The 24,112-nt window shown below is 50.1% G+C and overlaps 9 protein-coding genes across 9 annotated transcripts; 6 read left to right on the top strand and 3 right to left on the bottom strand.

Annotated features, from left to right (window-relative positions):
- Positions 1-2,880: 2,880 nt before the first annotated feature.
- Positions 2,881-3,837, top strand: PFICI_04083 (uncharacterized protein; the record flags this gene model as incomplete). Its single annotated transcript, XM_007832664.1, has 2 exons — positions 2,881-3,216; positions 3,289-3,837. 2 exons carry the CDS (start codon positions 2,881-2,883, stop codon positions 3,835-3,837), a joined length of 885 nt encoding a protein of 294 aa, XP_007830855.1.
- A 1,095-nt stretch (positions 3,838-4,932) lies between these two features.
- On the top strand, positions 4,933-6,786 carry PFICI_04082 (uncharacterized protein; the record flags this gene model as incomplete). Its single annotated transcript, XM_007832663.1, has 5 exons — positions 4,933-4,984; positions 5,011-5,090; positions 5,143-5,667; positions 5,721-6,075; positions 6,128-6,786. The coding sequence occupies 5 exons, from the start codon at positions 4,933-4,935 to the stop codon at positions 6,784-6,786; spliced, it is 1,671 nt and encodes a 556-aa protein (XP_007830854.1).
- A 1,038-nt stretch (positions 6,787-7,824) lies between these two features.
- On the top strand, positions 7,825-9,099 carry PFICI_04081 (uncharacterized protein; the record flags this gene model as incomplete). Its single annotated transcript, XM_007832662.1, has 1 exon — positions 7,825-9,099. The coding sequence occupies one exon, from the start codon at positions 7,825-7,827 to the stop codon at positions 9,097-9,099; it is 1,275 nt and encodes a 424-aa protein (XP_007830853.1).
- A 278-nt stretch (positions 9,100-9,377) lies between these two features.
- Positions 9,378-11,044, bottom strand: PFICI_04080 (uncharacterized protein; the record flags this gene model as incomplete). Its single annotated transcript, XM_007832661.1, has 3 exons — positions 9,378-10,096; positions 10,160-10,532; positions 10,589-11,044. 3 exons carry the CDS (start codon positions 11,042-11,044, stop codon positions 9,378-9,380), a joined length of 1,548 nt encoding a protein of 515 aa, XP_007830852.1.
- Positions 11,045-11,501: 457 nt separating this feature from the next.
- PFICI_04079 (Dihydroxyacetone synthase) lies at positions 11,502-13,879 on the bottom strand (the record flags this gene model as incomplete). Its single annotated transcript, XM_007832660.1, has 5 exons — positions 11,502-12,368; positions 12,422-13,018; positions 13,083-13,477; positions 13,532-13,641; positions 13,701-13,879. 5 exons carry the CDS (start codon positions 13,877-13,879, stop codon positions 11,502-11,504), a joined length of 2,148 nt encoding a protein of 715 aa, XP_007830851.1.
- A 722-nt stretch (positions 13,880-14,601) lies between these two features.
- Positions 14,602-16,028, top strand: PFICI_04078 (uncharacterized protein; the record flags this gene model as incomplete). Its single annotated transcript, XM_007832659.1, has 5 exons — positions 14,602-14,810; positions 14,870-14,997; positions 15,054-15,213; positions 15,291-15,759; positions 15,822-16,028. The coding sequence occupies 5 exons, from the start codon at positions 14,602-14,604 to the stop codon at positions 16,026-16,028; spliced, it is 1,173 nt and encodes a 390-aa protein (XP_007830850.1).
- Positions 16,029-16,482: 454 nt separating this feature from the next.
- On the top strand, positions 16,483-18,926 carry PFICI_04077 (uncharacterized protein; the record flags this gene model as incomplete). Its single annotated transcript, XM_007832658.1, has 4 exons — positions 16,483-16,607; positions 16,875-17,556; positions 17,608-17,853; positions 17,913-18,926. 4 exons carry the CDS (start codon positions 16,483-16,485, stop codon positions 18,924-18,926), a joined length of 2,067 nt encoding a protein of 688 aa, XP_007830849.1.
- Positions 18,927-19,033: 107 nt separating this feature from the next.
- On the bottom strand, positions 19,034-21,417 carry PFICI_04076 (Copper amine oxidase 1; the record flags this gene model as incomplete). Its single annotated transcript, XM_007832657.1, has 7 exons — positions 19,034-19,184; positions 19,236-20,080; positions 20,139-20,264; positions 20,317-20,460; positions 20,520-20,852; positions 20,919-21,018; positions 21,074-21,417. The coding sequence occupies 7 exons, from the start codon at positions 21,415-21,417 to the stop codon at positions 19,034-19,036; spliced, it is 2,043 nt and encodes a 680-aa protein (XP_007830848.1).
- A 739-nt stretch (positions 21,418-22,156) lies between these two features.
- Positions 22,157-24,064, top strand: PFICI_04075 (uncharacterized protein; the record flags this gene model as incomplete). Its single annotated transcript, XM_007832656.1, has 5 exons — positions 22,157-22,419; positions 22,499-22,851; positions 22,905-23,073; positions 23,145-23,328; positions 23,432-24,064. The coding sequence occupies 5 exons, from the start codon at positions 22,157-22,159 to the stop codon at positions 24,062-24,064; spliced, it is 1,602 nt and encodes a 533-aa protein (XP_007830847.1).
- Positions 24,065-24,112: the final 48 nt, after the last annotated feature.

Below are 24,112 nucleotides of genomic sequence, written 5' to 3'. Positions count from 1 at the left end.
GAAAAAAAAAAGTTTTGTTTCTGCGGTAATTACGTACCAACAATAATGGCTGCCGTTGTTAGCTGATTTCATTCTACTTGTCCATAATTAATCGTGAACATAATATAACAACCATCATGAGTCCCAGAGAAATGGTTGCAAACACCAAGGATCACCCGTGCATTTTGACCGGTACATCCGCTACGACTTGTTGCGATTGAACATTTCCTGATTCACGCACTGTGAGGCTCTGTAGCTTTTTTGGTACACTTGGCTGGAGATCATGGCATCAACAATGGCCTAATGGGGATCCGAAAGAGTGCACCATATGAGCGATCCAACTCCACAGACTGATTGCGATTAGATAGCATAAACATGGATAGTGACTCGCATGAATGAACCAGGTGCAGGATCGTGAATGGGTCGTGATGATCTTCACAATACGGCGGGTATTTTGTCAAACAAGTTTGTTCGTGTCCGACCCGAGTCCCGACAAGGGATACCGGATTTCCCCCGCATCTTAAACTGATGTGGTGTTTTGTGCTGGCCCCGACGCTAACATATGGCGTCTTAATCTTGTTATCATCAACCAATCAGGAAAGAAATCACTGGCCGCGTAGCTCAGCGGTAGAGCATCTGATTCCAGCTTCCCTAATAAGGAGGAATTAGAAATTCCAGAAGGTCATCCGTTCAAATCGGGTCGTGGTCAGCTTTTTGCACTTTTTGTCGCCGATAGATATATATACTATGCCATTCTTATAACAACGAAATGGAATGTTTATTTTCTTGATTCACGATTTCCCCCCCCTCAATGCCATTGGGGCTACGATGTCGCTCTAGATGTTCGTATAATCATGAACTGCATGCTAATAGGTCATTTAGCGTTCAAGATTTTGTGGCATCCGGTAGCGTTGGAGCCGCAATAAGTCCTTTCCCTTTTCTGAGCCTCGGATCTTGTCCAGATTTGGATACTACTTTTCGATTTTCATGGTCTCAGCATTGATGGACCATATTGCCTTTTTGCCTGCATAGTTCATATTGGTGGTCATTTACCCAAGTGGCTTTATTTCCTCCGCCCAGCTAGACATGTGCGCAATGGAGTAGCAGAGCATGCAAACTCAGGGGAAGGCGGATCAAGATCTTAGTGTGGGATTTGACTCTAGCCATATCAACAGAAAATGGCGTGCATCAATGTGCTGATCATTTGATCATTAGTAGCCGGACGATATAAGCGGCCATGGCATTCTCATTTCGGCTTTTGGTTCATGCAGCCACGTATGTCGTGTTCTGTTATGCGTCTGCTGACATGCAATAGGTGCATCTATCGGTCCAAGATATGAGAGCACCCTTTGTGGATGATTAAAAGTTGGAGAAGGGTGTTGCATCAAAGGCGCATATAGTAGGTAGGTACATGATGAATTGCGTGATGCGTCAAGACTCTGAAGACTGCCGTGGTGAACTCGACATACTTATGGGCCGAAAAAGACGTTTTGATGATCAGGCAGATGAAACAATGCAAATCTTTTGAAAAAGACCTGTTTTGAGTAAATGGGCTGAACTTTTGACAGAATTTGAAGGATTTATTAGGTCTCAATTTGGACTGAACAATAAAAGATCGACAGGCTCGGACTGAGGATCATCTGAGTGCATCCCAAGTTGTCGGTGAGTGGTCAGCGGTGGTAAAGAAACAAACAAAACAGGCTAGCACCACTCGGTAAACGTTACTCCCGGCTGGGGTGGAATGCTTAGTATAGAAGCCAGTGCCCCGGATGCTGGGTCTTCCGGGACCGTGGGGCAGTTGGAAAGCCACTGAACAATACCGCACATACCTACGCGGAACCCTGTTTCCCATCCGATTTGCTCTTGTCAGGTTCCAAATTGGAATTTCGGTATGCCCTCGTGGTATTGTCAGTCTGGCAGGAAGCAGACGCGGCCGACATCCTTCGACAAATGCAGTCTAGTTGAGGGGTGACAAAGCGGTGCCCGCAGTCAGACTGTTCGGCTTGAATGTGTTCCGTTTCAAAAGCAGTAAATCAGTGGGATTGCAACGGAACATCTGCTCTTTTATTGTGGTACTGATGTGACAATTTGATGGACATGCGGAATTTTCAATAATCGGATCCTTTGCAAGCCGCCTTGCTGTGCGGTGAGCAGATGTTCCAAAAACAGTCCCAATGGGAGTCGTACCACGTGAAGCAGGTCTTGTTTGTAGTCAAGACATGTGAAATTTGCATACCGCTCGAAAACATTGTTATGTTGTCTTTTCTACTTTCCCATCCGTTCACTATCCATAAGGGATGGTACTAATGTCAATTCGTTCCCCATCACTATAGTGAGGTGTAAGCTCGACCTACTATTTACGCGCCGGAATCTTTCGTTTGCAAGTCTTTCAATTTGTGGGTTGGCCAGTCTAATAATACAGCCCGTCACCCACTACCTCGCCGGGCCGTGTTGTTTGTTTCATGCAGCTTGTTGATCTGCAATCTCTTGTTTCGATGATGGACTTTTAGTTTATAAAGGCCCAGAAACACAACTCCCTTGAACTATAAGCGTCTGAACTATAGATGTCTCTAGAGTCTTTCGGTCGTCCAATCCACCATCAAGCCACACGGAAGGAGCCTTCCATAATCCTGGTCAACTTTTCCGATATCACCTCATCCTCTACACCTAAGTTCTCCTAAGCGAACCGGACTCACCTGCGCCACTGGTCATATTGATCTAGCGAACCATTAGATCCCTGTGTGTTCTGGCATCTCTGAGGGCCGGCCGAGGATAATAAAAGCCATCATGGGCACTTCAGAAACGTTAACATGTCAACAAAAAATTCATGAAAAGGGACATTCATCAGCGAAACCAGTTTCTGGAGTCTCCTCAAGGTCGAGCGGGCCGATCATGTCGACAATGATTGGATCATCAGCATTGGCAGTCTTGCTTCTAGCTTCGACATTCCTTACTGGCCTATCGGCACAAAACATCAGTGCAAGCGTTGACCAGCCGAATCCAATCGCTCAAATGTACCCGGATCTCATCAGTGGCAATCTAAATGGAACGACCATGATAATACCCATTGCGATTGCGCAAGCGCAAAGCCTTGTACCAGAGTATCCAATTCTGGAATCTGTATACACGTCTCTCCTGCCCACGTTTCCCGCGGGCATGTATCCCTTGGTAGTCACGGTCAAGCACGACCACGATATACAATTGGCGTTGTATAACCTATCTCTAGCGGATTTTACTGTAAGTTGCTCTACTTCTGCGTCTTGCCGTAATCCAGGATACCATTGTTTACCTCTGGCTAACATGACCTAGCGAGCGGCTTTTGAGTTCCCTTTCCTAGACCTCAGCGGGGATGGCGCGACGCCCTTTCGCCTCCAAAAGACGATTCTGATCACGGCGAGCAATCAAATCGCCATCGAGGGAGCACAAGGTTATGACATTACCGCATACCCGGCGAATTTTGATCCGCCAAATGATGCATACCGATCTGATGGGGATTCGGGCACGTATTTTAGTGCCAATGGCGTACGGAACGGCTCCGATATCGCGAGATACATGACCATTGCAACCCAGTCCACGACTGGGGGCTACACGGCGAATCCTTATCCATTCGACTTTATCAAGAACATCACCAATCAGGTGACATTTGCGGCATCGAGTCTGTGCGACGATTACCAGTTGCTGTACAACACATCGCTCACGGCAGCCCCGTTCGAGCCCAAGCCTGTCATTGGTACGGTGACAGCGTTGCTGGAGCCATTTGACGCGCCGCAGTCATGGACTGGCGTCTATGGCTGGCAGTACGCTGCGGCGTTCTTGGAACCTGTCGCTCCGGCAGCTTGTCCATCGGCCAAACGATGAGGTTGTTATTCGGTCGCTTCGATGGGTAGGAAATCATGATTTGGCGTTTTGGATTGCCGCAGTGTTTGAAAGGCACAATTTGAGTTGGAGATACCCGCTGAAGTTTGAACGTTCAGCACCTCGCACTAGCTCCTAGTGCTCCACACGGAGACTTGCTGGGGAGGGAGAATGCAAGTACAGAAACGTCTACGCATGCACAGCTGCAAGTCTAGGGCTCGACTAAATAATATGGTTGACGCCTAGCTGTTTTATTAAGAATGCTATTGCATCTGGAATCAATGGGAGAGTGAAAGTGCATCGCCTTTGCTTGCTAGTCTGGCTCCCAAAAGGGAAATTTGAAGCACTGGATAACTAGCACCGCTAATGACTGAAAGTCGAACTGTCAAAGCCCCTTGGCAATTGCTCCTTGCCATACTAACCTGTGCCGGAAGACTGTGACACCAATCAATGATGTACCAAAAAATGAGCAGACTGTTGAGACTAGACAAAGTCAGACATGCGCATTGAAAGTCTGATCCAATTTGTTTTCAGATGTGAATGAGATTGATGAATACCCAGTACTAAGCGAACATGTCGAGGCCCCTCACTAAACCTGACGATGATTCTTCGGCGCCAATTCCTGCCAGAAGCGGTATAGTTACCAACTGAGCATTCTTCCCCGCGAAAACGGACCATCGGGTCTCCCATGACCTGAAATGATTCTACTATTGGCGGGGAAAGACTCAATATTTGCCCCGTCTGGCGTCCGTTCTATGGTCAAAAAAGTCTCTCTGTTCAGGAAGGGGGTCAGAAAAAAGAGTTCGTCGCTTCAACCTTCCCAGCTTGTCGCCCGCAACGACAAGAAACCTCCAAAGAAGCTCTGGAGTGGCTGAGCAGTCGTCTCGAAAAAGGCAGACAGAGCCTGCGGTTCCAACTCGACGAGCATGCGTATCGCCGCGCAGCCCCATCATAGATGGCTTCGCAGCCGGCCAAGAGGGTCCGCACCGGCTGTTTGAAATGTCGGGTTCGCCGGAGAAAGTGTACGGGATCCATTGACTTCTCCCATTGCCGGAAGCCCGACTTTTTGTGCTGATCTGAACTCGGGAAAATTAGGTGATGAAGGCAAACCGCGGTGTCAGCGGTGCATCGCCGGTGGCTTCGAGTGTCAGTATGGAACGCGATTGTCGTTTCTAGAAAAGAATGCTTTTACCGTGAATGAATCCTCATCGCCGACAAAAGCGGCACCACCTACGCCAACTTATTGCAAGGTCAAGGTATTTATCCTTCCCTCCAACCTAAATCTACCGTCACTAATGCAGGATATAGTTTGTGGACGACAATGATGAAGCATCGCCCACGCAAGAACCACAACCTCCTCCTGCACATGAGGAGCCGCCTGTTCAAAGTATAGCGAATCTTTCACAGGGAAAGGATCAAGACACGTCACCACTGGTCAATGTTTCTCAGCGTTCTTTTCACGATAACGCAGGTCATTCGAATGCGAATGAAGGAGAACAGCCAATCTCGTCCTTTGACAGATGGAGTCCGGAAATCCTGGCTTCTCCCAGCACAAACGGCGGGGACCAGATAGCGCTTGATGCGCTCTTGTCTTTGGGCAATGAACATGCGACAGCCTTTATCGACCGGAACGTGCATCGCAACTCGGTCTCATCTGCCGGCTTCCATGGTTCCGACAGGTCTATCATTTATCACGACCCGTTGACGAATCCTGAGGAGTCCTCATACGATGCGCCTTTTTCTCCAACGTCGCCTCCTGTACCGGGCCCTGACGTCCCAGAAGAGTTGGAATTCAGTCTCATGAAGCATTATCGATATGAAGTAGCACCGTGGGTAAGATATTCCTGCTTCTTTGAAAATCGCTTCTCAATACTTACAGCGAATAGCTCGACATATGCGACCTCGCGCAAACCTACGGAATGGCTATTCCATGTCTTGCAACCGAATCACCCGCCATCCTCCAAGGACTGCTGGATATATCTGCAAGGTCTCTCAAGGCCATGACCGGTATGGACAAAATGTCGCATTTGAATAGTGCCATACCAGCCGGCATTAGCGAAATGAATGCCGAGCACCGACTTCTCTGTGCCAGTCTCTGTCAAGCAACAGAGCCCTTTGCGCAAGATGTCTTTGGGGCCGATAGCTATGTCTATGCAATGACCATGGGCATCGCTCACGACTTATTACTGGAAAGACCAACGTCAATATCCATGGCTGCCTATCATGTGTTGCTTAGGCTTGGTGAGTATTCTCAATCGCATGCTTAAATATTCTGGCTTACACTGCATACTAGACATGGGAAAGGCATTAATCAATGAACTTCCAATTTCGATACCACTACATGTTCCCGAGATGACACATTCACCATGGCACAAGACAGATTCGGCCGTCCACATATTCCAATGCGCCAACACGCCTCTCTTCCTCTGCCTCCGAGCAATGAGATTCTGCTGGGGTGACCCCGCCGATCGTATGGGTCTGGCCGGCGACATGGTCAGCGCATGGCGGGACATTGTAGACCAACTCAACGCGTGGTATAGCCAGCGACCGCAAGAGTTCCTGTCCATGGTGGAGATCGAAATGGCCGACGACGGATTCCCCTTGATCCTCTTCACCAGCGGAGCCGCCGTGTTTGGCAACCAGCTTTACCACACGGCCATGTTCCTCTTGCTACGACATAAACCGCGTACGGTTATGCTGCCGAGCAGGCATCGTTCCTCTACAATGTCGACGCTATGGCATGCGAGACGCATTTGTGGAATTGCGCTCAATAACGACAGGCGCGAGTGCTGGGACATGAGTCTGGTTGCGTCGCTGCTGGTTGCAGCCCGGACCATGACACATGAGGCGCAACATCATGTCCTGCTGGCTGGTATAGACAAGGTTGAAAGGCTTACGGGATGGGGTCTGAGTGTCATTAGAGACATACTCAAAGCTGAATGGGGTCTATGAGGTAGCGTCTGGCTGGACCCTCCCATTTACCATCCACGAGTGAGAAGATATACTAAAAGACCAATGAAATACTACATTCAAAAAAGCCCAAAATCATCCACTTTTTGCTCCTCTCTCGAAATCCTAACTGCAGCTCGTAGAGTAGAGAACGCCCATTCACGCAACTCAAAGACCGCTTCGACATAGCCAAAACCGACCCGCATATTCATATATTTTATACGAAATCTGGAATTCTTCTTTGAAAGAAATAGTAGCTATTCGGTCTCTCTACAATTGGAAGCTGTGCTTAACAACACGTGCATGTGAGGCGCCAGGAAAATAAAAGAAAAGAGCCTGCAGTGGTACAGCTTTTTAACATACCAGCCAGGCGCATGGAATAATTACAGGTTGTCGCGCCTACCTCTAAGGTAGTACCCTCTGCAGGCATGGCGGGGTAAAGGGCTGGCTCACGTGCGAAAGCACAGTCGGTGAGGAAGGCTCTGCACTCGAGGAAGTCTCTTGGACATGCATCTGGCGCGGATCTTCCTGAGGCCGAGATGGGGTCGCTCCAAACGGGACGCGCATTTCACATGTACCTAGCTCTTACACTAAAGTATGAGGTACCCTGCGATGGTACTTCGCTGATGCATCTCCTGTGTAGCCTGGTGATTACTTCTCTTGAGAAAGCGCCAAGACAGGGTACCTCACTTCGTGCATTTCCCATTGGACTGCTAAATGCGAGTTATCGGGCTACTCACACTCTTGGCCTCACTCACACTCTTGGCCTCACTCACGCTCCTGGCCTCAACAGGCCTAGTACTCCGTATCAACATCCGCATCTCCTTACACAATATATAACCATATATTTGCTCCTGTAATCACAATCTTGGGAACAGCTTTTATCAATACTTCAACTCTACTAAGAAGCAGCATTCCTACTTTGACGAGATCAGTCGTTGAACAGCTCGGTTCCATCTAATGTCGTTCTCCCGAAACTTATATTCCTACGGGACTTCTGACTCCGACACCTACGTGACTTGCAACTCCGACACCTACGGGATGTCAAGTTTTTTCCACCTTCAGGATGTGTCCCCATCGTTGTCGCTCGAACCCGTCGACACTTTCTTCTGCTCGATCTCATTCTATTATATGGGCCGAGAGCTTGAACAGGAGCTTGAAAAGGCTGAGCGGCAGCGTGACCGTAAAGGCAAGGAAGTGGTGTCGCTCACGTACAAGCGAAAGTTGGAGATGATGCAAGAAGAGGTGGAAAAACTTCTGGAGGCCATAAAATTGCTATACAAGGCCATTTTGACCATCCTCATTATCCTCGCCTCTCTATTCCTTTTCATCTTCAATCCGAGTCGGTTCCAAAGACCTAAACATATCACTTGCGCCACAATGCCATGGTCAATATGGCCGGCGCTGGTGATACTTTGGGGAGTCTGCTGGATGTTCCACAGTCCCTGGTCGCCCTTATCTGCAGGCATCGACTATGAAGAACTCACCAATCAAGTGTTATACGAATTCACAGCAGCACCTCCGCTCGACCCCCATATTGGAAACGAGTTTGATGTTCAGCACGGGCAGCTCTGGGCTGATGATTACGAACTTGGCCAATTGGGGAGCTCGACTACTTTTCAAGCACCTTTTACCATTACTGGCGATGCAGGCTTGCATTCGAAGGGACCATCCGATCTAGTCACTTCAGATCCCCAACAGCAGGATGCACAATTATCGTCGCCATTATCATTGTCCCGTCGTCATGCGGCGTATGAGAACCTCTCTGCTGTTTCAGAAGCATCGCCACAAGGGGAGCAGTCCAAAGCACCTATCTGTTGCACGGAACTAAACTGTAAAACCTCATCTAGGACTTTCAAGACAGACCGAGAGCTCCAGCGGCACATAAACTCTATCCATAAGCAGACAACCAGTTTCGCGTGTACCGTTGATGGCTGCGATCGGGGCACCCAGAATCCTATCAATCGGCTCGACAATTTTAGACGGCACATGCAGAGAGTCCATAGTCAAGCTGGCCAGATACTTGCCATACCAGTACCAGAGACTACTCCCAAGGGTCAAAAACGCCAGGCCGATACTATGTCCCCCTTGGTGTCTAGGCCTGAGAAGAGACATCACCGGACAGAGGATGCGCCAGTACATACTGATGTCCAAGGTAGTCCAGAGCCTGGCGTTGACCAATCAGTCGAGGTCGCAAGGCTTCAAAGACAGCTTGGAGATGCCATTGCGAAGATTGACTTGTTAGAAAAGGGAATTGACACTCGAAATAAGTTAATTATGGAACTTTTGACGGAGAGGGCCAAGGGTTCCGATTGAATCTGGGGAAGACGAGTTTCTTTCCGAAGGGATAATGAGATATAGGGGTCATCATATTTGGGGAAGATGGTGGAAAGCCTGATTGAGGTTATTTTGTATCATATCCAGACAAATAGCTTTTCCTTTATCCAAGTGCGGTATCTTTACACAGACAGGCCTGTCCACGTCCTTTCATCCGTTGGTGAAAAGAGATGACCATGCCGCAACCATTTGCCATTTTTTAGTCTTATAGACTGTAAAGGCCGTGACACAATTGAAGATGACGCTTTCGATTTTCTCTATCGGGCTGCATTCGATACTCCATGTCTCTTCACCTTGTATCCCCACGCAGACTCAAGATCCGGTATACGCCAACAGGAGCCCCATCCGGTGGTTGCTTCGATATTCCAAATCAGCCGTACGACGATCTCGTGCTCCGATCGGTGGCTCAGCAGTCGACCGGCAAGCCAAAGGGGCTGTATCGCATTATTAATGCACCCATGATGCGGGTTGGCTAGGGTGATGCCGCATATTCTTTTGGCATGCCACAGCGTTGAGCCGGTCGTGCCAAGGTTCATGGTGAGCTTGAGAGGTTTGGGCATGGAGCTAAGCATGAGTATACATGCTGTGTGATGTAATTGAGTAGATGATATGGCTGCCCAGTGGACGAATAATATATGTGGGAAGGGCTTGGTGTCGACAGTTTTGACGGGGAGGAACTCTTTTGGTCGATGATTGAGCCAGCTCTGGAGCTCGTCCCATAGCGCTACCCAACGAGTGGTGAAAGCCTCTCCCGTGCATCCATTTTGTTCGCCCAGCTCGATGAAACGAGTTCGGTCTGCAATAAGCTCGCAGGTTTTAGCGCATAACCAGACGGCATAATTTGCGTGCATATCAGGCCTTTCAGAAGTTTGGAAAAGTGCCCGCGCCTCATGAGGCTCAGTACCCGCCGGCAGCCACTTTGCCGGGTCGAGCAATGTGCTTTGTGTGCCATCAGAAATCAGTGCGCCGCATACATCTAAGCCAGTGTCAGTAAATTTGCAGTCTATACTCGAGACTCGTTAAGTTCATATCTCCATACCCATTCTTGTATAGCACCAAAATACTGCCTGCAGCATCCCACCGCTGAAGCCGTGAACACCAAAGGTGGTGAACAGCGCAGCGCAACCTTCAAGATGGCGTCGCCAGTCTTGCGCGCTGGCCGACATCATCTCGAGACAACATAGGACGACGCAGATGGGAATAATCTTGACATCTCTGTCAGCAAGGAGAGGCGCCAGAGACTTGATGGCCTCCTGGTACAGCTCGAGGCTATCAAACGAATTTTTGCGCTTTTCCTTGCATTCCATTTGTCGCGCCGAGAGTGCTAGTATGGCGTATAATAACGGCGGCGAGGCCTGGGCCAATGATGAAATTTGCATGCCAAAGACGCGGTCGCCATCAAACATGTCGAGCTTGCATGTTTGGTTAGATGATTTCAAAGACGCATTCATGGTCAAGAGCTGCTCACCCATGGAGCGACCTGCTCTACATAATTCTTGAGGTATGTTACCCTCTTGCCGACGGCCAGTATCTTGGCAGTCTCTCTCCGACTCTGCACATCGCCGAGATGAAGTTCATGAGTTAGATTGACTTCCTCGGGAGCCGGACTTCCCTGTCGCGTCGGTGCGGCAGATTGAGCGGTATTGAAAATGAGCGACCGCAACTCTTCCTTGTACGTTTGGTAATCCTGATTCAGCATAAACTCGTCGGGACGCCATGTCATGGACGGCGACGAGTGGTCTGGGGAGACACCGGCCGGTCCATTTGACCCAAATGCTCCGCTCGTCAGGAAAGGGGAGAAGCTGAGATCGGCAGACAGGCCAGAGGCTGCGGCCTGCCACATGTTGTCGCCATCGACCTGCATAAAGTCCATCTCGCTGGCAAAGGGAGGGGCTTCGTCGGGAGGGTCACCGGGAGCGGCCATGATTGGGACGGTACGTGTTGGGCATGCTGCACCCGGTATATCTTCTGCTATTGAGTCCAATTGCAGGCTCCTCTTACTGTCGCATCCTTCCTAAAACAGCACAACTGAGGGTTGAAAAGAAACGAGACGTTAATTGTCCACGTGCGTTACGATCCATTAAAACACCCCCGCCGGCGGATCATCTGGGGCGCATCGACACCGACAGTCTTAGTGGTCGATTAGTGCGGAGAGGGCCTGTCCGATCGGCCTCGGCAGCAGCTATAGCGCCAGGATGTTCTCTGTTGCTGCTAGCAGCATGAAATTCAGCCACGGACATGAATTTATCTGCGAATTGTTCTCATTACGCAAATATTCACGCTACTACGAAGTCAATCTTAAGTGGAGTGCAATTTATAGAATATAGTAATATGTTTTTTTCATTTGAATTATTTGATATCTTTCTTTGACATCCTCAAGTCTACAATTCAACAAATTCATGGCGGAGCAATTCGTCCTCCTTAAGATTATCCAGATACGACAGGACCTTGTTTGTCAAGGACTCTTCGTCGAAGCCAAAGTACTTGTATACCGACGTACCAGGTAGACTGTGACCAAACCGTATCATGCACACCGCCGCGTTCGCGTACCTCTCCCAGCCGTTGGGGGCATAGGGCTCAATGACGACGGCAGGGATGCGGTGCCGCCTCAGCGTCTCTCGCCTGTACTCGCGCGACTGTTGCTCAAAGAGCCTCCAGCTGGGGAAGCTGACCACTCTGGTCTCGACGCCGCGCTCCTTGAGCCTCTTGGCGACACCCAATGCATGTGAGAGCTCGGCACCGACGCCGATGAGGGTCAACTGGGCATGTTCGTTTTCCTCGAGGACGTAGGCGCCCTTTAGGACACCATCGCGTCGGGTCTGCTTGAGCTGAGGGAGCTTGTGCCGGCTCGTAGAGACCATGGACGGCGTGCCCTTGGCCTTGATAGCCGCAGTCCATGCACCGGCAGTTTCCTCGCTGTCTCCGGGACGAATGTATAGAAAGTTGGGCAGGGAGCGGAAGTACACGGCGTTCTCGATGGGCTGGTGCGTGGGGCCGTCCTCACCCATACCAATCGAGTCGTGCGTGGCGTGGTGAATGACCTGCAGGTGCTGGAGTGCGCCCATACGGACGGCGGGCGCTGCGTACAAGTAGAACATGAAGAATGACGATGTCACGGGGATGATGGTGCCGGGGTTATAGGCGGCAAGGCCGTTCGATACAGCGCACATGACGTGTTCGCGAACACCAAAGTGTATATAACGACCGGCATATGTTCCGTTGATACCACAGGCTGTGTTGATGTTTGGCTATATCCATGTATTAGTGATGCACAAAGGAGAAATGCGTGCGACTTGCTTACGTTTTGGAAATCCTCCTTTCCTGGCCAGATCATGTTTACGGATGGAGACAAATCTGCAGTTCCCACCATGAAAGAGTCAATCTTCTCAGCAACGGGGTTGAACACCAAGCCAGATGCAGCACGAGATGCAGTCTCCTTCTCCGGGAAACTCTTGGGGATGAGCTGCTCCCATCCGGTAATCTCTCCTCTCATTCTCTTGTGGAACCGAGCAGCCAGCTCTGGATACTCCTTGGTGTAGTCTTCAACGAGCTCATTCCATGCCTGGACATATTGCTCTCCTCTTGATGGCAGCCCTTCGAAAAAGTCACGTACTGGCTGGGCAATGGCAAAATGCTCATCCGGGCTAAAGCCGTGGGCACGTTTCATATTGGCAACATCTTCCACTCCAAACGCAGCTCCATGTGCATCAGCCATGCCCTGCACCTTGGAGCCGAGGCCAATGATGGTCCGAATGTTGATAAATGTGGGTTTATCCGACTTCTTTGACTTTTCCATTGCATCGGCAATGCCCGCAATATCGAAGCAGCCGTCGATTATGTCAACGACATTCCAGCCTGTCGCTCGCATCTTGGCATTGATGTCTTCCGTGTTGGTCAACTGTGATAATCATGTAGTTTAGCGTTCGTCCAACCGCAAAAGAAGACTTTCAGATGCAACTCACGTCGACTGATCCATCGCAGGTAATCTGGTTGTTGTCATACATGACAGTCAGGTTGTTGAGTTGCAAATGTCCAGCTAGTGACAATGCCTCCAAACCGACACCCTCCTGAAGACAGGCGTCGCCAATCATGCACCAGGTGTGGTTTGAAACGACATCGTATCCAGGTCTGTTAAATGTAGCGGCAAGATGTTTGGTCGCCATGGCGAGACCGACGGCGTTGGCAATGCCTTGGCCTAGCGGTCCCGTCGTCACCTCGATACCCTCGTGCTCGATTTCAGGGTGGCCGGGGCACAGTCCGTCGTGTCGTTGCGAGTGGTACGACTTGAGTTGGTCAAATGTCATGGCCTTGTACCCTGTGAGGTGGAGGAATGTGTATTGGAAGAGGCATGTGTGACCTACAAGTCGTGTTAATCACCAACTCCTGCATGGTGGGTGATTTCTCGACTTACCGTTTGAAAGAACGAATCTGTCACGGTTAAAATAATCTGGAGAATGCGGCGCATATCGCATAACATATTTCCATAATGCAATGCCAATTGCTGCCATGCCAATGGCACCTCTTGGAAGTATTGTCAGTTTTCTTGAAAAAAAAATTATCGGCTTGCGACCTATACTTACCCCGGATGGCCTCCTCCAAATTGTTGGCAGAGGTCCGCAATGAGTAGACGAAACGACTTCAACACCAGATCATGTGAAGGCTTCTCTCTCTCGATCAGGTCTTCCGTACTGATTACATCTTTCTTGGACACTGGAATTCCCGAAGGATTCTGCGTCTCGTTGACCAGACCAGGCACCATCTTGCTCGTCGTGCGCAGAAGAAAATGAAATCGACCTTGGGGAATCACAAGCTCTGTTCGTGGCCGACTGACTGAATGACAAGTGAATCGATTGTATTTGATTTGTATGTATGGTTGCCGTCTTGTAATGGATCTTTATCTTGACCGCATCTCAAATAGTAGCTATGTAAATAGTCTGAACTCCAAGAGCACCGGACAACCAGACCTATCGATTTTCATATCATGTACTCAAACGCTAGAATTCGCAAACAATTGGTGATGGTATCTGAAAAAGGACAATCGAAGCGCAAGCGGAACCTTCTTTAGTGGTCCGGGGTCCCCAAACCGCGGGGTTCGCATTGGTATCCGCATCTTTTAAAGCGTGCGGATATCCCGCGTCTTCCCAAAGAGGCAATCTGTAGCACTCGTGGGTCGAGCAGACTGGTCCTGTGGACATGAATTGAGGTTACATCCTTCCGCATACGGATGACGTTTCCATTTGGTATTCGTGGATTGGCTTCTCCGGCAATGCGAAGTCGTGGGTATTGAGGGCATGTGGTACGAAATGGAGCTTCCAATGCCAATGATATACTGGCATGCGAAATCCCGTTTCTACCCTCGTTGCTGGCACCAGCTGAAGTTAAACCCGTGAAGTCACCATACCAATAAAATTGAGGAATCTTGTGTTTCTGGTTGTAAAAAGCCCTATCATTACATACGGAGCCACAGCGAATTCCTTCACAATGACCGTACCCAAAACTCACACGATCGCAGAGAATGGGGTGAATGGTGCTGCCAATGGGGTCGATGGCGGTCATCGTATCAAGACGTCGCATCCGAACCCCTCATTGCTGGTGACAGCAGACCATCAAATCAAAATGGCCGAGGCGCCAGTCGAAGAGCCTGGCCCGGGAGATGTGTTGCTACATATCAAGGCGACCGGTATTTGCGGGTATGTACGGGCAGTGGTCGCTGTGGTGGATGGTAACCTGACTGATCGTGCTTTTCCAGTTCGGATATTCACTTTTGGAAAGCCGGCAGAATAGGCTCTCTGGTTGTCGAAGGGGATTGCATCCTCGGCCACGAAGGCGCGGGCGTCGTGCTCAAGTGCGGCGAAGGCGTGACAGACTTGAAGCCGGGTATGGACGATGCGACAACAGAGCTACTTGAGAAGCCTCAACTAATATCTAGCTAGGTGACCGAGTTGCGGTCGAGCCTGGTGTGCCTTGCGAGAAGTGCTTTTTATGCCGCGAGGGTCGTTATAATCTCTGCGACGATGTAGCATTTGCCGGTGTTTATCCCTACGCCGGTACGGTGCAAAGATACAAGGTGCATCCGGCAAAGTGGCTATACAAGTGAGTTGCCCACTTGATTGTTGGCATATTGGCAATGCAAACAGGAATGATACGGACTAACTCGGTGCCAACCCTAGGATTCCGGATAATATTACCTGGGCAGAAGCTGCTCTGCTGGAGCCATTGAGCGTTGTTCTTCATGGCGTCAAGACTGGAGGACTCAGTCTCGGAAAGCCGGCATTGATCTGTGGTGCTGGTCCCATTGGTCTCATCGCCCTCGCAGCGGCACGAGCTTCCGGTGCATACCCGATTGTCATTACGGACCTCGAGCCTAAACGACTGGCCTTTGCACGCGATTTTGTACCTGGTTGCATAACCTATCAAGTCGACAGGAAATTGTCGTCGGAAGAGAACGCACAAGCTGTGAGGCGTCTATATGGAGATAATGAGTACTCGGCCCCACCGACGGTTCTCGAGTGCACTGGCGTTGAGAGCAGTGTTGTACTAGCTGCCCATGTGGTGCGCCGAGGTGGCGTTGTCTGTGTTATTGGTGTCGGTCGCGAAATCATGAATAATCTGCCATTCATGCACATTTCGCTTGCAGAGGTAAGTTGGCGTTCCTCATGTCGAACAATTGGTGATGACCTCTTCTGTTAACATGTTCTCAGATCGACCTCCGATTCATTAACCGATACAGAGATACGTGGCCTGCTGGCATCAACTGTCTTGCCGGTGGTATCCTGGATCTGAAAAAGCTGGTTACTCACGAGTATCCACTGGAAGAGGCTTTGGAGGCGATGAATCTGTGCTCTGACCTGTCAAAGGGCAGCATCAAGGTGCAGATTGTAGATGACGTAGATGCTCAGATCATCTAGATACCTAAGGAAGACGCGAGCATTTAATAGACCGAGATACCATTTTTCAAATCGTGGAAGACAGTTTGCAAGAGTTCTAGTTGACATATGGAAGAAATTGGAGTACATGTGGCATGCTGTGGAGAGATTGTTTTTCTTTCCATTTGGTCTTTGAGCCACTGTAATCACCATGGTCGCAAAATGCTTGGAAGGCGGGACTCCCACTTGTAATTTCTCAGGTGTTGGCGGGCAATGGGAGGACAGGGCAGCTCAGTTAGTGAACTGCGCCTAAGCCAGTCCGCTATGTTCTACGCAAAAGCGCTAAATGTGGCTCCTACCTCCCCACCCTGAACGAAATCTTGGTCTGCTATCAGCTCCAGTCACTTCCAAGCTTCTTTCAGAGCATTCCCACCAGGCTGACAGTCTTGGGCAAAACTCTTTCATTGTCTTCGTGAAAATCACCAATGCGCATTGCATGGAGCAAGACACATCGAGATCAGAGCAGCCGGTGCGCGCTTCTGAGCTGCATAAAACCTCCCGGCGTCCGCGTGCCAACACTGGCCCTCGCTCCAAGCGTGCTAAATACACGGCCATAGCTTGGTATATTCGCCCATCAATTTACTGCAACAAATCGCTCGAATCACTTAGCTGACGATGTTAGCGATGAATGCAAGAGGCGCAAGCTAAAGTGCGTCCAGGAGCCTGGTATAACTCAATGTAACCGGTGCAGAGCAGGCAAGGTGGACTGTAGCCTTAAGGTCAATGATGATGACGAGATTGCACTCCCATCCATGCCAATCGATGACCGGTTAGTGAGACGATCCTCAAGGACTGCTTCGCCTGTATTGTTGACATGGGCGGTTATAGTATACGCATCGACAAGTTGGAACAGGAAGTTGCCAACCTTCGCCAGCAGGTGACTCGTCTTGCGAGCTTGTTGGACAAGGGCCACACACCGCGGAATGAATTTCATGCCGTGGAGAGCGCGTACACACCTAGCCAGGCGTCACTTTCGGCTGCCGGTGTCAAGGAACGCAAAGAAGTACAATTTGTCGGAACGACTCGGCCAGCTTATGCTCTCAATGTTGCAAAGGCAACCTTGTCAGTTGTCGACGAGCCATCGGACAATTCGGGTTCTGAAGCAGAGGATGCCTCGATACCTCCACATACGCACAGTCCTGCCGACACCCGGGATCCGTCGCAGGACCCTTTACTGACAATGCCCGTCTCAATGATCTATCGACTATTGGACGTATTTCGTGATGAGATTGAGCCTGTATATCCTTTATTGGATACGTCAAGCTTACGATCTAGGATGCCTGAAATGCTCAAGCAGTTTGAACAGGAACAATCTTTTCAGTTCGATGGAAGAGTCAGCCAGAAGGACATCCATCTTCTCAAGATAGTTCTTGCTACAGCTCTCGTTCTTGACAGCCATGAAAAGACCGAGCTGTGTGCGCGCCTCATCAGTTCATTTGAGGATGACGCCTTGCGAATCACCTCCCCGTCCGATGTAGATCTCCAAGAAGCTCAGATATTTGCTATCATGGTGAGTCGTTCCAATTTAGAGGTGACTTTGCTTTCTGACTCCTTTGTATAGAGCATATACCACTTCCATTGCGATGAAGAGCTCCTGGCTTACCGCAGCATCGGCATCTCGACGCGCATGATCCTCGAGCTGGGTCTACATCGTCGTCGTAGTCTATACGAGAATTATCCAAATCCCGCCCACCGGTCTTTGGCCATTCGCGTTTTTTGGTGCATCTATGTCCTCGATCGAAGGTGGAGTTTTGGTACCGGCCTTTCATTCGCACTGATCGACCGCGATTTGAACCCACCTGAACCGGTGAGCGTGTTTATTTATCATCTTTGTCGTGACCGCGAGCTAATTTCAGTTCGACACAGTCGCCAGACATGCCATACTTCTATTGCCTTGTGGCTTACGCGAAACTGTGTTCGAAGGTGTGGGAGGCGATTCCTCATTACGGATCATCCCATGAAGCTATGCCCCCAAGCACAGAATCGTCTTTGGAGAGCGACATACAAGAATGGTTCTCAACGATCCCTGAGGATTTGTACCTCACCCGTGTGGATGCATCACCACCTGCACAGTTGAACCCACCGGATCGCAATCTTTTCCGTCACCTTCAGACTTTACTCTACCTTCGTGGCAATTATATACGATGCCTCATACACAGGCACCATGTTGTATCCTCGGCTGCTATTGCCAAAAACCCTGTCAACGCCCGGCTGGTGGTGAGCATTGCTCAAGACACCATTCGAATCTTGGTCACCCTCAACGATACGAGTGATATTTACTCCAAGCATCAAGTGGCCTACAACTACTTCCTAATCAGCGCCATATCGATCCTCTTACTGGCGGTCTGCCATGCGCCCGCAGAGTTCGCACAGGGCTGTCGCCAGGACTTTTCTACCGCCATCAATCTCGTGCGCGGATTGTCCCAGATCAGTCTACAAGGGCGGAGATTATGGCACAGTATTCGTGGTCTGGTCGCACGACTCAAACAGGTCGGAATCATTGATGCCTCATCTACTTCACATGAGCCCCCAACTAGAAGAGCTCGAAGATCTAGTCAACAGGCTGTTCACAACTCCAATCAATCATTGGCTCAGTCGCCCCAGACATCGATAATTCGGTACCCAACCAGCGCGACCGCGCGCGCGACTCACGACGATGGGCATAGCACGTTGGAATCGGTCAATTTCCAAACGACCATGCCCGACACGAATATGATGGGCGATGAACTAATGGGTGTCTTTGACACATTTGGCGCTGCTTACATGGAAAACAGCCTTGAAGCAAACCCACAGCAGGCCACATCCCATTTTGACGATAGCCTGTCTTTCCTGAACCAAGACGTCAACGACTTTTCAGAATATTTCATGGGCCTAATTTGAGATATGAATCATTAATTATTTTTTCTCATTCATGATAATACTCGTCCTATTCTAGGCTACCAAGTACGCATAACACTGTTCACTACAAATCTATGGCGTGGCACCTTTCACAGCGACGATCTCACGGGAAGCTCCTGCTTCTCACAACACCCGTTCGCCAATTTCGACACCAAGTCCTTATTCGACGGCACATCGATAGCAGGGTTCTTGGTGAAGAAATCACTTGGCGTGATGTGCAGCTCCAGCATTTCAACCGGCCTGTCGAGTTAGTACATCTTCTTCCTTTGCGGGGGTACAGGGAATACTCACATTACCGGCCAGTCCTCGACACGAGGATTGTGGGTGAGACCAAAGGAGCTCCAGACGACGATATCTTCGTCCTCGACATTCTCACCTCTCGCCGCAGCATCACCTAGACCCTCTGATTCTCTCGTGCTCTGAAGAGTGAAGCGTCCTCCGGCGTAGAACTCGTTGTCCTTGTGCTTTGTCACCCACAAGTGGTGCTTTGCGAACTCGGCGCGCTTCGACTGAATGCAGTTGGGGTCTGCGAGCAGTAATTGCGTCGCTGGTGGTACAATCTTGTATCCAACGGGTGTTCCGCTAACAGGATTCAATTTGTTGCGGTTTTGGATCTTGAACAGGCGATGCCTTGAAGGATCGGCGTCAATACCAGCCGACGTCTTGATCGGGGTCTGTACGACCTCGTAATAATTACCCATGGGGTTCGTCTCTGGGTTCATCGGCACCGGCAAGCTCTCCTCCTGCACCACGGTGTTCTTGTGACCGTCGATACTGGGGTCGATTCTGACGCAGAATATGTGCTGGTGGTTTTGTGCCAGAGCTCCAGGGCTGACAATCTTTCCGTATTGGCTCTGCTTGCCTTCGTCGATGTTCACGACGGAGACAATACCAGTTGCTCGAACCTGGACCGTGATGGCGCCGGCTTGGTCGAGAATGTAGTAAAAGGCGTACTCATAATTTGCCAAAGTAATGATGAACTGGAAAACAAGTTCGCGGCGTCTGGTGACGACAGCGCGGCCAGTTCTCCAGTTGGTGTGCTTCCAACCAATACCGTTGTCTTGCTCATGCAGACATACAACATTCTTGGCGACCTCGCCGGTTCCATCGGGTCCAGTGGTAACACCATCAAAGTACTGTAGTCGCGTAAGTCATGTATCCAGAGAATCTCCCTTCAAAAAGCATTTAACTCACCCTGATCACACCCAAACAGTCACATCCAAGGGTCAAGTTGTTCGCACAGTTGCCGGCTCCGCCATCGCCAAAGTCAAAAGCCTGCTTCCTGTGGTATGGTTCTCTTGGATCGGCGTAAGGAACGGTCTGTTTTGGATCAGCTCGGTCGCTCGACGAGAAGGGTAAGTATCGTGCTTACCATTTCACTCAAACTCAATCGGTGAATGATGGGGCGGCCTTGGTATGTCACATCGTGAAGGACAGCGCCCTCCCTAGTGTTGAAGCTGAGGCGCATACGCCAGTTTTGCCATTCGACCAAGTTGTCATCTGTCACAGTAAAGCTCTGACAAATTGAAATGAATTAGCCTTCCAATCTCCGAGTTGGCACAGTAAGTCACTCACGGGACCATCAGGTTGCACGACGTGCAGTGGCTTGAGACCTTCTCTCGGGCCCTCAGGTAGGAGTTCGGGTATGTATTCGCTGGCTTTGCAGTGATCGATCACATTTGCCTTTTCTGTCCTTGCGGTCAGACTGTCACCCTTACCGCCAGTTGCCAGCTCCAAAACCTTGACAATCTCCTTCTTGGCCCAGTCCATGATGGGGATCAGCGGCAGCGGGAATGCATAAAAGTTTGAGTCTGGGTTTCCACTGCGCTTGTCCTGTGCGAATAGTAGACCCTGGAAGTAGCGGCGTCTCTCCTCAGTGGCGTCCATACCACCATAGGGCCATGGCTCCTAGAAATCACTGGTCAAAACACTGTACACCTAGGTATGTGGGATCCTATACACGATGCTACTTACAATCACGACCTCAAAGCCTTCCGGTAGTCTGAGCTTGGCAACCTTGGACTGATAAAGAGGTGACTTTTGACATACATCGATGAATGTCATGAATTCGTGACTACCACAAAAGTCAGTTTTGCACTCAAAAGTCCGTAAAATGTGAATGAACATACATTGTCAAAGCAGCTTGATAGTCTGAGCTGATGACTTCGTGGGAAATTCGATCTCCAGTACGCAGATCGATGACTGACTCGTGGAATACTGGAACTTTGTTGCCCTCGCCAATGACATCGTACTGAACCTTTGCAAGACGTGGTGGCCGCGGGCTGCTGTCTGATAGTTGGCCCGAGTGCTCAAGGTCCAAGAATTTGATCAGCTCGGCCTTGGGAGGCTCCTCGAGAAAGATCTCGCGAAACTCGAGGACTGCGCCCTCGTGCAGCTTCAGTGTGTAGTCACGAGCAACATTTGTCTCGTCGACGCTAAGCTGCTTCAGCGGGTGAGGGTGTACTGAGGCCATTGTGAACTGTGCGCCTGGGTATATGCTGGTGGGGTATATGTGAGTAAATCCTAAAGGGTCGAACTTGGATTCTCTCAAGTCCACCTTAAGTATCAACTTCTTGAACTTGTGTCGTACCGTATTTCAGAAGTCTACAGCCACATCTTGGGAGGGTCCAAATTGTCCAATGGCTGACCTCATTGAAAAGTCACTATATGCGACTCGGGACCCTAATGGTGGTGGCCAACTGCGTTCCGAGACACAAGCCGCCACAGCTCGGAAGTCCTCGGAACGATACATACTCAAAGCTCGGAAGGGACAAGGAACGAGCTCGGAACGTTCCGAGTCTGATCAGGGCAGCCACATTACTGCATCCCTACTAGCAAACTTATTCAATGAAACTCTTATTCTTCTTATCATTGAATTAGATAAGAAGGACGATATAGCAGCTCGATATCATTGGGTTCATAGGCCTGGACTAGGCACCTTCTTGTCGCAACCCCTGGGCCGGCACTCGAGCGCGCCCTGGCGAACCCCCAGTGTCCCCCACAAAGACACGAATAATGATGGAAGAAGACGGCAGGTTCGTATCTGCTTATCTATAGATCAGAGATATAGGATCGACCGTGAAGATTTATTATCAAATAAGAGATATATTTTACGATATCATAAATAAGTTTCCATCCGCTTGATCTTACGATGGTCGAATGAGTCGAGCAGCATAGTACCGGACTCCCGAGTCAATAAGCCCCCTTTCACAATGTCAGAAGTCAAAGAAGTGCCTAATAATACTGAGCTGAAGCGCCAAGAGTCCTCGGGCCACTATGTCGACGGTCAGGAGAGACTGAGCTCCGAGGCGGCACGCCTGGAGCAGCTGGGCTATGCCCAAGAGCTCCCGAGGGAGTTCTCCATTTGGTCCATGATGGCACTCTGTATGTGTCTGATGGCCACTTGGGAGGCTCTCTCGGCTGTTTTGGGATCCGCTATTGTTAATGGAGGTGCTCCGTGTCTCTTTTATAATTAGTACGTATTAGCAATTCTCCTTGACAATTTTGTGAAAAGTCTCAAATACTGACGAGGGTACTGTTGTTACCATTGATAGTGTACTCTCCTTCATCTGTACCATTGCCATTACCTGCTCCCTGGGCGAGATTGCGTCGATTTACCCTACCGCCGGCGGTCAATACCACTGGGTCGCGGCCCTCGCCCCGTCCGCGACCAAGTCGGCCGCCGCGTGGTTCACCGGATGGATCTCAATTGGCGGCCAGGTTGTGCTCACGGCATCGGCAGCCTTTGCAGCGGCTCTTCAGATCCAAGGACTCGCTATTCTGAATAACAATGCTTATGTCCCGGAACGATATCAGGCCATGCTGATCTTCTGGCTCATCTTGGTTTACAGTGCTGCCATGAATATTTGGGGCCACAAGCTCCTTCCGAGTGTTAATCTACTCTCTGGTAAGACATATCATTAAAGACTTAAATTGGAACTTGCTGAGACCCTGATGTAGCTGTTCTTCACGTTGTTGGTTTTTTGGCCATCTTCATCACGCTGGCTGTGATGGCACCCAAGAACACATCGAGCTTCGTTTTCGCAGAGGTAATGAACTCTTCGGGATGGTCCAGTGATGGAGTATCATGGTTGGTCGGACTCCTGAGTGCCGTGTATCCTTTCCTGGGGTAAGTGTAGTTATGCAGAGTTGAGAGTCATGGCGGAAGGTTGTGCTTGACTAACATGGCCTCTCTTTCAGATATGATGCCGCTTGCCACATGGCCGAAGAGATCCCCAACGCCAGTCGAAATGTCCCAATTGCCATGGTTGGTTCATCCGTCGTCAACGGTTTGATCGGCCTCGCATACTGCATCATACTTCTATACAGCACTGGACCAGTTGACGACTTGTTCACGACAGTCACAGGCTTTCCTTTCATGCAGGTTAGTACTCGGAAACACGGATGTTCCTAGATTTCTTGTGTCTCCTCCCATGTATTGATGAAACTTTTAATTGGCCGCGATCCTGACATGATTATTTCACAAGATCTTTTTGTACGCCACAAAATCCAACGTCGGTGCCACGATCCTCTCCCTAACCATCACCCTGACCGCCGTGGCCGCCACTGTCGCCGGCGTGGCCTCGACCTCGCGCACCGTATGGGCCTTTGCCCGCGACGCCGCGACGCCGTTCCACCGGGCCCTCAGCGTCGTCGACGGGCACAACGAGGTGCCGACCGCCGCCATTGTCGTTGTCACCGTGTTGCAAATGCTGCTGGGATTCATCTACCTGGGCAACTCGACCGCCTTTAATGCCATTCTCGCCATGGCCATTATCGGCATGTATCTCTCCTACGTGCTACCCATTTGCTACATGTTGGTGCACGGTCGGCCGCGTTTACTGTCTACCGCCGACTACGGTCCCTTTCGCTTGGGGCGCGGACTGGGCATTGTCTGTAACGTCATCTCGGTGATTTGGCTGGTGGTGTCTATTGTCTTTAGTACATTCCCATCCGCCATGCCAGTGACGGCCGAGACCATGAACTACTCGTCCGTCGTCATGGCCGGATGGATGGTGTTTGGTGCTGCCTATTACTTTGCCCGTGGCCGGAAGAACTTTCGCGTTCCTGAAGTGAGGATGACCAATGTCGTCGTGGGTGTGCAGCTGTCGCAGAAATAAGGGGATACTAGTCATACTCATGTCTCCAATCGGGTCGTTTTGGTGTAT

Source organism: Pestalotiopsis fici, assembly GCF_000516985.1.
Source record: "Pestalotiopsis fici W106-1 unplaced genomic scaffold PFICI_Scf_2, whole genome shotgun sequence".
Taxonomy (NCBI): Eukaryota; Fungi; Ascomycota; class Sordariomycetes; order Amphisphaeriales; family Sporocadaceae; genus Pestalotiopsis; species Pestalotiopsis fici.
The sequence above is the reverse complement of the archived record's forward strand: the minus strand, read 5'-3'. Positions and strand labels throughout refer to the sequence as shown.